General features: G+C 42.8%; 1 protein-coding gene across 4 annotated transcripts in view; it reads right to left on the bottom strand.

Moving 5' to 3' along the window:
* LARP7 (La ribonucleoprotein domain family member 7) overlaps positions 1–12,369 on the bottom strand; it is a 37,247-nt gene that overhangs the window by 20,891 nt on the left and 3,987 nt on the right. For all 4 annotated transcript variants that reach the window (XM_030564732.1, XM_030564734.1, XM_030564730.1 and 1 more), the window contains exons 2-7: positions 11,959–12,174; positions 9,331–9,431; positions 9,146–9,229; positions 3,529–3,693; positions 2,521–2,629; positions 387–761 (exon numbers count right to left, since the gene is read on the bottom strand). In XM_030564732.1, the coding sequence (XP_030420592.1) occupies positions 387–761; positions 2,521–2,629; positions 3,529–3,693; positions 9,146–9,229; positions 9,331–9,431; positions 11,959–12,166 (1,042 nt within the window). In that variant the 5' untranslated portion in view covers positions 12,167–12,174. The remainder of the gene's footprint in view (positions 1–386; positions 762–2,520; positions 2,630–3,528; positions 3,694–9,145; positions 9,230–9,330; positions 9,432–11,958; positions 12,175–12,369) is intronic.

The raw sequence follows: 12,369 nt of genomic DNA, 5'->3' as shown, positions 1-12,369 counted from the left end.
GAAGCCAGGAGTGTGCACGCCCAGCTCCTTCACTCCCTCCTCCTTTCATGAAACCCTGCTCTTCTCTAGCCTTGACTCCTGGGCCCCCTACTCCTTCACTTGTCTGCCACCAAGTACTAACTCGCCCAAAATTCCATCTTTCTATAAGGAAGTGGGTTTTCAGGAACTGATTTGCCTTAACTTACACCCTAACAACAAGATTTCTAACACTGAGAAGGAAATTCTATTTTGGCTCCCAAATCTCTTCCCCCACTCCCACTTCTTCCTCTTCTGCAAACTCACCTTTCATTATCTCTGGAAGATGGTGAAAATCCATCTTTAGTTAATTTTGCTTCTATGCAGCTAAAAGAAAATACAAACGGTACAAAATTCAATAATATTTTTACCTTTGGAATCCTTTTGAGCTTCTGTTGTTTCTTCTTTTACAGAATGAACATCATCTTTTTGAGCAGTTTTCTTGACTTTTGCACCTAATGTCTCTACATCTCCAGAGTTGCTTCTTTTTCTCTTCCCTAGCCTACTTTCCTCAGTTAACTCTGGGCTTTCTGTTCTATCCCATTTTTTTCTCTCTTTCTTAGAAGGTTGCCTATGGACTCCAGATACTTCCATTTCCAAGCACTCAGATGTTGTCCTGTGTCTCTTTGACTTGCTTATTTGATCTCCAGTAGTGTCCATGTTTGATTCTTTCATTTCTGCAGCAGACTGTAAGCTGCTCTCTTTCTTCATTTTGGATTTTTTCTTCTTTTTCTTCTTCTTCTCTTCTGCATAAAGCAAAACAACACATTTAAAACATTATCAATTAGCATTCCTGATTAAATGCTAGATCAGTGAGCCTAGCTGCATAGAGGTAGCACAACATGCCCTCAAGTGAAAGGATTAGAGTTTGGGCCTTAAGTTTAGTTTTCAGCTCCTGGGAAAGTTGAGATGGGGATCATCCCATAAGACTTCTTTGCAATTACTGGAAAGAGGCAAGAGATGGTCCCAGAGGGCTTTACTGGTTATTTTAGGGAGACAAGATAAAACTATAGAGGGGGTTTCGCTAGAATCTCCCAGTATAGAGTGGGGCCATGGTCTTGTAAGTGAAGGTTGAGAAGAGGTTTCCTAGAATGCTTCCTACTGAGTTAGAGAGAATCAAGTGTGCCTGAAAGGGTTCAGGGTAAAGTCCTGTTCTTCCTCATGATTTGTGTGTGATTACAACATTCCCTGGAACTGGCTGCTTTTGGAGGTGGGCAGGAAAGAAAAGGGTCCTTATTGAGTCAGAATGGACAAGTAAATAGGAAAGGCGGCCGATTTAAATTATGAGATTTATTGGAGGACACAACATTTGGTAGATACTGGAAAAATGCCAGAATTGCTTTTATGAACTCACTGAATCTATCACAATTTGTATATACCAAGAACTTCATGCCTGCCAAATTACTTAATAGGGAGATTATCTGTATTGTAAAGTGGGAAAATTAGGTCTGATACCCAGTACTGGTTATTTGCTTCCAGACTGGCATGGGCTGGGAACACTACTGAGAAGCACAGTCAGATGCTGAAGTAGAAGCGGCACCTTCACCTTTTGACTCACACCGATCATCGCTAAAAATGATTAAGGAACAAAGCCTTGTTGTTAATAAAGGAGTAGACAGTCACTGACCAGAAAAATGATGGATGTGATGGGGAAACTCACTGTGTGAATGGAAGGAGCCTCAAGACCCCACATGAGACAAAGTGAGCTCCTTCATCAAAAACAAGGTAAGAATGAGCTGTGCAAGTCAACTGAAACTATAATCATGCTCCTTGAAGAATTATGCTATCAAAATTAATTTACAGATCACTTACAGCACCACTGCTCAAGCATACTGAAGGGCTTTCCCTTTGCAATTTTCCCCATGTTTCTGTGGGCAAAAATTCTACTGACATTTAGAAGTCCCTGCCCAAAGGCACTGGAGTTATGAAGACTGAAGGATCCTCAGTGAGATATTCAGACAGTAAAATTCTGGTAAATTTCTCTGGTTCTACAGAAATACAGCTAAGAAGCTGAGCAGAAAGAAAAATGCCAGACAGTTGCCATCCAAGACCTGCTAGACCTAAAACATTTTTGTTTTAGCAGCCTTAATCTTTAAATGTAATTTTGCTATTATAATTTATATCCTTCTCTTCAATGCTTAATGTTTTTATGCAAGTGTGACAAATCTGATTGGGACTCATGGTGATTGTTTAAATAATGAATAATAAATAGTAGAGCATAGTCTGCTAGTATGAAAGCAAACAATGTTGCTTCTTGGTTAACAAGAAAGGAAATTTTCATCCTTATTCGAGACAGAAAAGAGGCAGAAATTCACTACGTCATCTCTGTATTCCAGTTTTGCTTCCTAAACCCATATTTGCCAAGAAAAAACAAAAAAAAAGTTACAAATTTCCGTTTCAATAAAGTTTTAAATTAATAGATTAAACACAAGCAAAATGAGTTTAAGATGTCTGAATTAAAATATTATGCCCAAAATATCCCCCTCCCCCACCACTAATACCTACCCACTACACTGCAGTCACTTGTATTCAGTGCAGGAACAGGCTTATTTTTTACTGTTCTGGGGAACATCCCAGGTTTTCTTGGTGCTTCTTCTGGCGGATTGTTCAAAAACTTAAATTTAAAAAAATAGAAAGTATTTAAGATCAACAAAATATTGTTTAAAAATTAAATTTATTCGCAGCAGAATACCTTCCCCCCCCCCCCAAAGAAATAAATTACTAAAAATATATACTGCCTCTACACCCATTCAGAAAGATGTGGTTTCTGAAGAATCCAACAAAGGGGGTACTTTCTTTTTGATAATTGGTCCACGAGCACTGCTTAAAAGTTTATTAGTCTTCAAGACATTAGTGTTACTAGCTCCTTAGGCCAGTACAACAGTTTTATCATTCCATAGCACAACAAAAATAAAAGTAATTTCTAAAACCTCAAGACCACACCGCAAAGCTATGATAAAAATTACTATTAATACCTTCATGATCCTCTTCCAGTGAGCTGTGCAAGGCCATTTCATTCCCATTTTGCTGCTGTCATAAACAGATTTTTATTCTGGGTTCAAAAGGAGCTAAAAAAATAGCCCAATGAAATTACAGGAGAAAATATCAGTGTGTTTTTCTCCTATTTGCTCCACTTAATTTAACTGAATTAGAAAACTTTACAGTTTGTGAAGCTATTTGCACGTTTAAAAAAAAAATCCCCCAAAAAATCAAGGTGATATCCAGGCCCTCTTGGCCACCCCCTCAGCAGCAGTGACAGTAGTGGGGCCACGCCCCCAGATCAGCAGCAACAACCAGAGCACCCTCCCCCAGATCAGCAGCGTCTGCTGGAGCGCCTCTCCCCAAGCATTTAAGATTTAATTACGGGTATTTTTAGTAAAAGTCATGGACAGGTTGCTGGCTGTGACTTTCTGTTTATTGCCCGTGACCTATCCATGACTTTTACTAAAAATACCCATGACTAAATCGTAGCCTTAATTATGACATGGAAAGAAGTGTTAAAGCTGGGCCTACCTCAATAGCTTTGTCTGCTTGCTCTCTTGTTTCAAATTCAACAAATGCAAATCCCTTTGGGTCTCCAGTGGACTTATAACGTGGGATACTGATATAAACTACATTACCACATTTCCCAAATACCCGCTCAATCCAACTGTGGTTGACATTTTTGGGAAGTAGCTCCTAAAAAAAATTGAAACATTTTATTTCTCTTTTAGCAATATAATATACACATTCCTGTATAGTCAGTTACCATAGTATCAGAGGCTCAATGTAGCATAGTACTGCTAGCTATTTAAAAGTTTTCAATGAAATATCTAAGAAAAATTTAGGAAATATTTTGATATTTCTAGACAACTATGCTTATAGAATGAAATAGGTAGATAAATAGTAGTAAATTAATCAGTAGGGGTAACAGCAGGTTTTAGCATTCATCTGGAAATGTCACTTGAAAGCAGTGGTGGGCAACCTGAGGCTCACCAGGGTAATCTGCTGGCAGGCCACAAGACAGTTTACATTGACCATCCGCAGCCAAGGCCACCTATAGCTCCCAGTGGCCACAGTTCGCCATTCCTGGCCAGTGGGAGCTGCAGGCGGCCGTGCCTGCAGATGGTCAATATAAACGAACTATCTCACAGCCCACCAGTGGATTACCCTGACAGGATACAGGTTGCCCACCACTGCTTTAGTTTGTACCCTTGGTACAAACAACAACGTAGATTTGATATATGTTATTTTCTCATTTCCTATACCAAAACCTCAATTCTGCAATCACATCCATGCACGAGGACCCTTGAGCCACTGCAGTCTCATTGGTCTGAAACCATCAATTCGCAACACAATGGTTTTTTGACTTTGGGTAACTCACACTTCAGAGAAATAGGTGTTCATATGCAACAACAAACAAGCACTAGTGAAAAGAACTGGTAAATTAAACCTGGTAGTTCTTTAATTTTTAAACTTTATGATGAGCACTAGTATGCTAACTGATCATCTGTAGTAACGACCAATGTGGGGTTTTCAGCCAGTTACCTGGGCAATATTCACATATGAATTGGCAATTTTATGCCACAAATTTTGACATATGCGAAGGATGTGTTCCTATTCATCCGAGACTACAAAAGCGGTCTTTGTGTTGATCCTGCACAAAAACCTCTCTCTTCCCCTCTCCAGGATGGAAGCCGAACCTATCACGGACTCTAAGGGTATGTCTACATTGCAATTAAAAACCTTCAACTGGCCTGTGTCAGTTGGCTTGGGCTAAGGGGCTGTTTAACTGCAATGTAGACATTCGGGCTCAGGCATCAGCCTGGGCTCTAGGACTCTGCTCTGGAACTCTCCCACTCTGCAATTTCTACATTGCAATTAAACATCTCTTTAGCCCAAAACCCTAATCACAGGCCAGTCGGAGGTGTCTAACTGCAGTATAGACATAGCCCTAGGGAATACCTACACAGTACCCCTCTACCCCGATATAACACGGTAAAGCAGCGCTCTAGGGGGGAGGGCGCTGCGCGCTCCAGCAGATCAAAAGAAATTCAATATAACGTGGTTTCACCTATAACGCGGTAAGATTTTTTGGCACCCGAGGACAGCGTTATATCGGAGTAGAAGCATATTTAAAGCTGCAGCTGGCTAGGGTCAGCTGAGTTGGGCTTGTAGAGGTTGGGCTGCAGGACTGTAAAACTGTGGTGCAGATGTTTGGGCTTGGACTGGAGCCCAGGCTCAGGGCCCAGTCTGAGCTCAAACACCTACACCACAAATTGTACAGCCCTGAAGCCTGAGCCACGCAAGCTCAAGCCAGTTGCAGATGTTTAATTGTTGTGTAGACCAGCAGTTCTCAATCAGTGTTCAGGGCCCCCAGGGGCTGCAAGTTTGAGGGGGTCACCAAAATAAATCAGAGACCAGGGCCACCGTTAGACTCGCTAGGGCTCAGGACAGAAAACTGAAGCCCGAACCCCACAAGTCAAAGCCAGAGGCTGAAACCAAAGCCCAAGCAACTTAGCTTTGTGGGGCCCCGGGCAATTGCCCTGTTTGCTATCCCTTAACACCGGCTCTGGCTTTTAATTTACTGGATATGCAGAAGACCAGCTGTTGTGGCACAGGTGGGCTGTAGAGTTTTTTTAATAGTATGTTGCGGGGGAGGAGGCCTCAAAAAAGAAAAAGGTTGAGAACCTCTAGTGTAGACATACCCTAATACAACTATACCACCCCATGGTTGCACATCAAAAGAAGTGATTTACTATGGTGTGAAATTTATATCACTGTACAAAAAACACATTGGTCTCTTTTTAAAAAATCTGTAGGTGGTAAGAAGGATCAGATATATATTGCAAATTACTCTCCATATAAGAGCTTTGGGAATTTGGTGATCTACAAAATATACACTAGTGATTCTCTTTACAACAATTTCAAATCAAAGCCTAACTAAACAGCTCGTTAACATAGGAACACCTTACTTCAAATGATATTGACAGAAAAGTTTCAAAATATTTGAAGAGCTTTGGAATAAGTAGAGCTTACAACTGCTTTAGGGAATTCTATTAGCACTATTACACCACACTTAACAAAAGCCCAGACATCACTATTTGTTGTTAAACGAAAGGAGCTGCTGTATACTTTATTCTCTAGAACGACCAGAGCAACCCAAGTTATTTACTGACCTGTATAGCTGTGGTGGTTACTGAATACATGCCATCACAAAAAGTTTGGTACACAAATCAAAAAAATGCTAGCCCAATGAAAACTCATTTCCCCAAATGGCTCCTGCTACATACCTACAGGAACTCCTCACTTAAAGTCTTCCCGGTTAACATTGTTTCACTGCTGATCAGTTAGAGAACAGGCTCGTTTAAAGTTGCGTAATGCTCCCTTATAACGTTGTTTGGCAGCCGCCTGCTTTGTCCACTGCTTTAAGAAACAGCAGCCTGTTGCAGCTAGCTGGTGAGGGCTTGGAACCGGGGTGGACTGGCATCCCCCGTCAGCTCCCCACTCCCCTAAGTTCCCCCTGCGGCAGCCAGCCAGCAGGCTATCAGTTGTCGGCAGTTCAGCTGTCCCTCCCCAACACTGCTGTGTGCTGCTCCTGCCCTCCACCTTGGAGCTTCTCCCAGGAGCCTCCTGCTTGCTGTGCGGCGGGGAGGTGGTGGTGGTGGGGAGCCTAACGTCAGGGTGTCAACCTCTATAGAGTGGGGGGATGTGGGGGAGACAGGACGACACACGACAGGGCTCAGGACAGAAGGAACATGCTGGCAGCAGCTGCTTTCTCAACTTGCTGATCTACTTAAAAAGGCAATGTACTTAGGGTGGGATCAGCGTTCTTAAGGGGCAATGCGCATCTCTCTCTTACACACAGTGTGTCTCTCTGTTTCTGTCTGTCATATTGTCTCCCCTCCCTCCATTTGTGCTGCCTTGTAGAGTGTGAAGCTACATTAACAACATGTTAACCCTTGAGTTCTCAGCCAAGTGCTAGTTCATTATTTAGCAGTAAGGCATTCCCTTGGAAATATCTCACCCTCTGACTTCACCATCTCGACCAAGCTCCACAATCATCATTGCTGTGTAAAGTATTCAATTGTTTGTTTAAAACTTATAGAGTCTGAGAGAGAGTATATATATATGTCTTTTGTCTGGTGAAAAAAATTTCCCTGGAAGCTAACCCCCCCCCCCCATTTACATTAATTCTTATGGGGAAATTGGATTCGCTAAACATCATTTCACTTAAAGTCGCATTTTTCAGGAGCATAACTACAACATTATATGAGGAGTTACTATACTTTGATACGAGCCATAAAAGCTCTCTGAAGTCCAGGGGACTCCTAGATAAACACCCCAGTGAAGTTGGAACTGGCTACCCAGAGCTCCTTCTGAAAATCTTCTAAGAATACAGCTCCTCAGCAGGAGCACTAGCTTACATCAGCCAGCTGCACTTTTTACTGCCATTGCTAGCACTATTGTATTGCTGCAGCACCAGCATTCCAGAGAGATTTTCAGGAAAATCTTAATATAGACACAGTGCAGAGATACTGGAAGGGTTTTCCAGAAATAAAACACTGAAACCAATCAATTTAGGAGCTTTCTGCTATCAAAAGACCAACAATACTACAGGACAAACCAGATTTGCAACAAACATGTTGGTACTTCTAAAACTAATAACTAGTGTTGTAATGTAGGCTCTACAAATGACCTATAAAATAGTTCTAGATTATCTGTCAAACTCGTCTTCTCTGACCAGGTATTTTTTATCATCATCCTAAGGCTTTGTTTACTCTAAGAGAATATATATAAGTGCTTGTCTGTATCAGTGCAGCTCCTCTCATGTTACAAACTGTGGAAGCAATAGTGCAAGAAAATACACAAAAATTTCTCCAATACCCCTCATGTGTTAAATCAGATCTTGCTTATCTTGCTAAGATTAGTTAATTTGAGTTCACTCATTCACTGTATATGCTGCATCTTGATTTAACAGCAAAAGAAAAGCAATAGTAAAAGTGACATTAGAATATTCTCATGTTATGAAGTATATCATTACTCCAAAGTTGCATTGTTCTCCAGGCTTCTAATTCCATTAACAACCTGTCTCAAGTGCCAGCTAGTATTCATAATTTGTTGTTCATTATCCTAACTGGTTCACAGATTCATAATTCCAAGGCCAGAACGGTCCATTGTGAGCATCTAGTCTGACCTCCTGTATAACACAGGCCATAGAATGTCCCTAAACTTGATTTTAAAATTATCAGTAACAGAGAACCCATGCATCCCTTGGTAATTGTTCCAGGGGTTAGTTACTCTCACTATGAAAAAATGTATGCCTTATTTCCAGTCTGAACTTGTTTAGCTTCAACTTCCAGCCATTGGATCATGTTGTACCTTTCACTATTAGATCGAAGAGTCTGTTATTAAAGATTTGTTCCCTCATGTAGATGCTTGTAGACCAGAGGTTGGCAAGCTTTGAAAACTGGTATGCCAAGTCTTCATTTTCTTACTGTAATTTAAGGTTTCAAGTGCCAGTAATACATTTTTTATATTTACAGGAGCAGGTGGACAGAACCCCAAACTGGCAGAGGGCTGAGCGGGGCCAGCAGCTGGGATCCTGGCTGGCACGGGCCGGTGGATGGAACCCCAGACCGGCAGCGGGTGTGGCAAATGGAATCCCAGACCGGCAGCGGGCTGAGCTTCTTAGCCTGCTGCCGGTCTGGGGTTCCGTCCACCGGCCCCTGCCAGCCGGGGTCCCATCCGCCAGCCCCACCTCAGCCCGCTGCTGGCCTGGGGTTCCGTCCATTCAGGGGCCAGGACCCCAGCTGGCAGCAGAGTCCCACTAAAAATCAACTAGGGTGCTGCCTTTGGCATGCGTGCCGCAGGGTGCCAACCCCTTTTGTAAACTGTAATCAAGTCACCTCTTAACTTTCTCTTTGTTAAGATAAATAGACTAAGCTGCTGGATTCTCTATTTATAAGGCATGCCTTCTAATCCTTCACTCATTTTCATGGTGCAGCACTTTACAAGACAGAAACAAAACAGGTGCTGTGGAATTTACAGTCTAAAATTCAGTAAGAATAAGTTTTAAATTAACCCTCATAAACAACAGAATAGTCCATAAACCTTCAAGACATGAGACATGTAATGGATGCAATCTTACCACATATACAGTACGACTATCCACATCTTTTGGTTGCTCACCCAGTGGCTGACGTCTTCTGATTCTAGTTCCCTCTAAATCCAGCTAAGAGCAACAAAGACAAATTAGGACAGCATTTTCTACCGTACTGTCTGCCACTCCAACTACAGTAACAGCAGCTAAAAAAGAATGAAAAAAATACACACTTCTACAACAGATGAGCTTTTAACTGCTCGGGCTATCAATTTCCCATCAGTCGTCAATTTTTTCATTTTGTTGAACGATACAAGAAGTGATATGTCAACATCTGGGGGGAAAAAAAGCAAGTGGTGAAAATAGTGCAAGTTAAAAAGGAAAACATATTTACACCTCATTCACATTAGCAGCATATCAGTATTATCTATGTGTTCTAAAGCATCATAGAAGCCACTGGGACTATTTCCATGTAAGAGGGCTGCAAGAGCATACCTCTGGTTTGTAACTATGTTGATTATTGACAAGATTTTACATAAAAGTGGATTTTTAACTGTCTGTAATTTAGGCTTTCCTAATCTTAGATTTTATTTCTCTTCCCCATTAACCTTTTTCCAAAGGAATTTTGATCTATTCTGTCAACTCCCACTGGTAACTATTCTCTTTGGCCATGTCTACATCTAAAATTTTGCAGCGCTGGTTGTTACAGCTGTATTAGTACAGCTGTATAGGGCCAGCGCTGCAGAGTGGCCACACTTACAGCAACCAGCGCTGCAAGTGGTGTTAGATGTGGCCACACTGCAGCGCTGTTGGGCGGCTTCAAGGGGGGTTCCGGGACGAGAGAGCAAACCGGGAAAGGAAACCAGCTTCCCCGCGGTTTGCTCTCTCGGTCCCGGAGCCAGCCAGCAAACCGCAGGGAAGGAGACCTGCTTGCTCGGGTTTCCGGGACCGAGAGAGCAAACCGGGAACGCCGCGGTTTGCTCTCTCGGTCCCGGAGCCAGCCAGCAAACCGCAGGGAAAGAGACCTGCTTGCTCGGGGTTCCGGGACCGAGAGAGCAAACCGGGAACGCCGCGGTTTGCTCTCTCGGTCCCGGAGCCAGCCAGCAAACCGCAGGGAAGGAGACCTGCTTGCTCGGGGTTCCGGGACCGAGAGAGCAAACCGGGAACGCCGCGGTTTGCTCTCTCGGTCCCGGAGCCAGCCAGCAAACCGCAGGGAAGGAGACCTGCTTGCTCGGGGTTCCGGGACCGAGAGAGCAAACCGGGAACGCCGCGGTTTGCTCTCTCGGTCCCGGAGCCAGCCAGCAAACCGCAGGGAAGGAGACCTGCTTGCTCGGGGTTCCGGGACCGAGAGAGCAAACCGCGGCGAAGCTGGTTTCCTTTCCCGGTTTGCTCTCTCGGTCCCGGAACCCCGAGCAAGCAGGTCTCCTTCCCTGCGGTTTGCTGGCTGGCTCCGGGAACGCGAGAGCAAACCGCGGCGAAGCTAGTCTCCTTTCCCGGTTTGCTCTCTCGGTCCCGGAACCCCGAGCAAGCAGGTCTCCTTCCCTGCGGTTTGCTGGGTGGCTCCGGGACCGAGAGAGCAAACCGGGAAAGGAAACCAGCTTGATTACCAGAGGCTTCCTCCTTCCACGGAGGTCAAGAAAAGCGCTGGTAACTGTCTACATTGGATTACCAGCGCTGGATCACCAGCGCTGGATCCTCTACACCCGAGACAAAACGGGAGTACGGCCAGCGCTGCAAACAGGGAGTTGCAGCGCTGGTGATGCCCTGCAGATGTGGACACTCTCAAAGTTGCAGCGCTGTAACTCCCTCACCAGCGCTGCAACTTTCTGATGTAGACAAGCCCTTTGGAAATAAACAAAGAAAAAACCCTTTCTATTGTGGTTTTATGATGCAAAAATCTTTCACTAAAGATGTAACTTTTCTCCAAGCACTCACTTAAAGTGTTCAGATTCAACCCAATGCTCCTATTACAAAAGATCCCTTCACTCCCTCTATTGAGTAGTAATGAGTTATGTTGCTAAAAGCTTGACAAACTGTTGCAATATTTATACTGGTAAAATTTTTACCAAGTTTAAGATTAACATGCAGAAAAAAGGTTAATATATAGCCATTTGGAAGAGGGCTTTAACATCATTTTAGATTGCATAGCATTTGATATAAAGTAACTCTAGTACATTCATTTACCATACAGTCCCACATAGGACGATATCCACAATACCTTATCAAAAATCGAAGGACCTTTGAGCCTGTACTAAGATCACAAAATCACATCACATAGCACAATACAGCTGAAAGAACCTTTTCCATCTCAAATGACAGGTGTTCTGTGGTTCTTTAAGAAACCTAAGTAAAAATTTGTGACGCCTGTAGTTTTTTCCTCTGCAAGGTAAAAGTCAAACAAACCACACAAACAAAAATCAAAAAAGACAGAGAACAGAACTGTCACTAGCCTTCCTTGCCATGCAAAGGAACAACCATTCACCCATCCAAACATATATAAAACACAAAATTAAAAAAAAAAAAAAGCTAGAACAAAACCAAAAGCAAAACAAAAAAGGTGAGAGCTCTCATGAGTCCACACCAGCTACACTATAAACCAAATATTAATAGCGAGATAATGCTTTCATCTTTTTTCAAATAAGATTCCTCATAAGCCCAGTACCCATCTCTCTCTTATGAGTGGACTGTCATTGCTCCAGTTGCTTGCATGGGCTTTTTTTCCCCTCCACAGCAGCTAAACATGCAGAATGCCTCCATAATTTATATATGCAATAATTTAGAAAGTCACCACTGCAAATGAAATTACAACTCAAAACAGAAATTTGTTTACCACTTTCTCAATTATTTTAGAGCAAACTTACATCCATCTCTAGACTTCTCTATTTGTTCTCGGAGGAATTTGTCTTTGTGAAGGTTGACATCTCCAAACCAGAAATCCACTTGTTTTGCTATATCTGACAGCACCTGTTTAACCCTTGACCTTTTCTTTTTCTCTCGTTCCTTTTTCTGTTGGGTGCTTTCCTCCTCCATAGCTTTGCCTCTTACAGTTTCATTCTCTATGCCAGTCATTCTGTCATCTGAAAATTAAACATAACTTTGTAAAAACAGAAGTTTTTCCTACCAATAGTAGGTAATATTGCTTTGCTCATCTACAGCACTTCCCATCCAATAACTTCCAAGAGCTTTATGTTTGCAGTGCAGTTTGTAGCCATGTTGGTCGCAGGAAGAAGAGCTGCATAAGCACAAAACCCATGTCTTTTTCACCAACAGAA

Source organism: Gopherus evgoodei, chromosome 5 (genome assembly GCF_007399415.2).
Source record: "Gopherus evgoodei ecotype Sinaloan lineage chromosome 5, rGopEvg1_v1.p, whole genome shotgun sequence".
Taxonomy (NCBI): Eukaryota; Metazoa; Chordata; order Testudines; family Testudinidae; genus Gopherus; species Gopherus evgoodei.
Note: the sequence above shows the minus strand (reverse complement) of the source record. Positions and strands in the feature narration are given on the sequence as shown.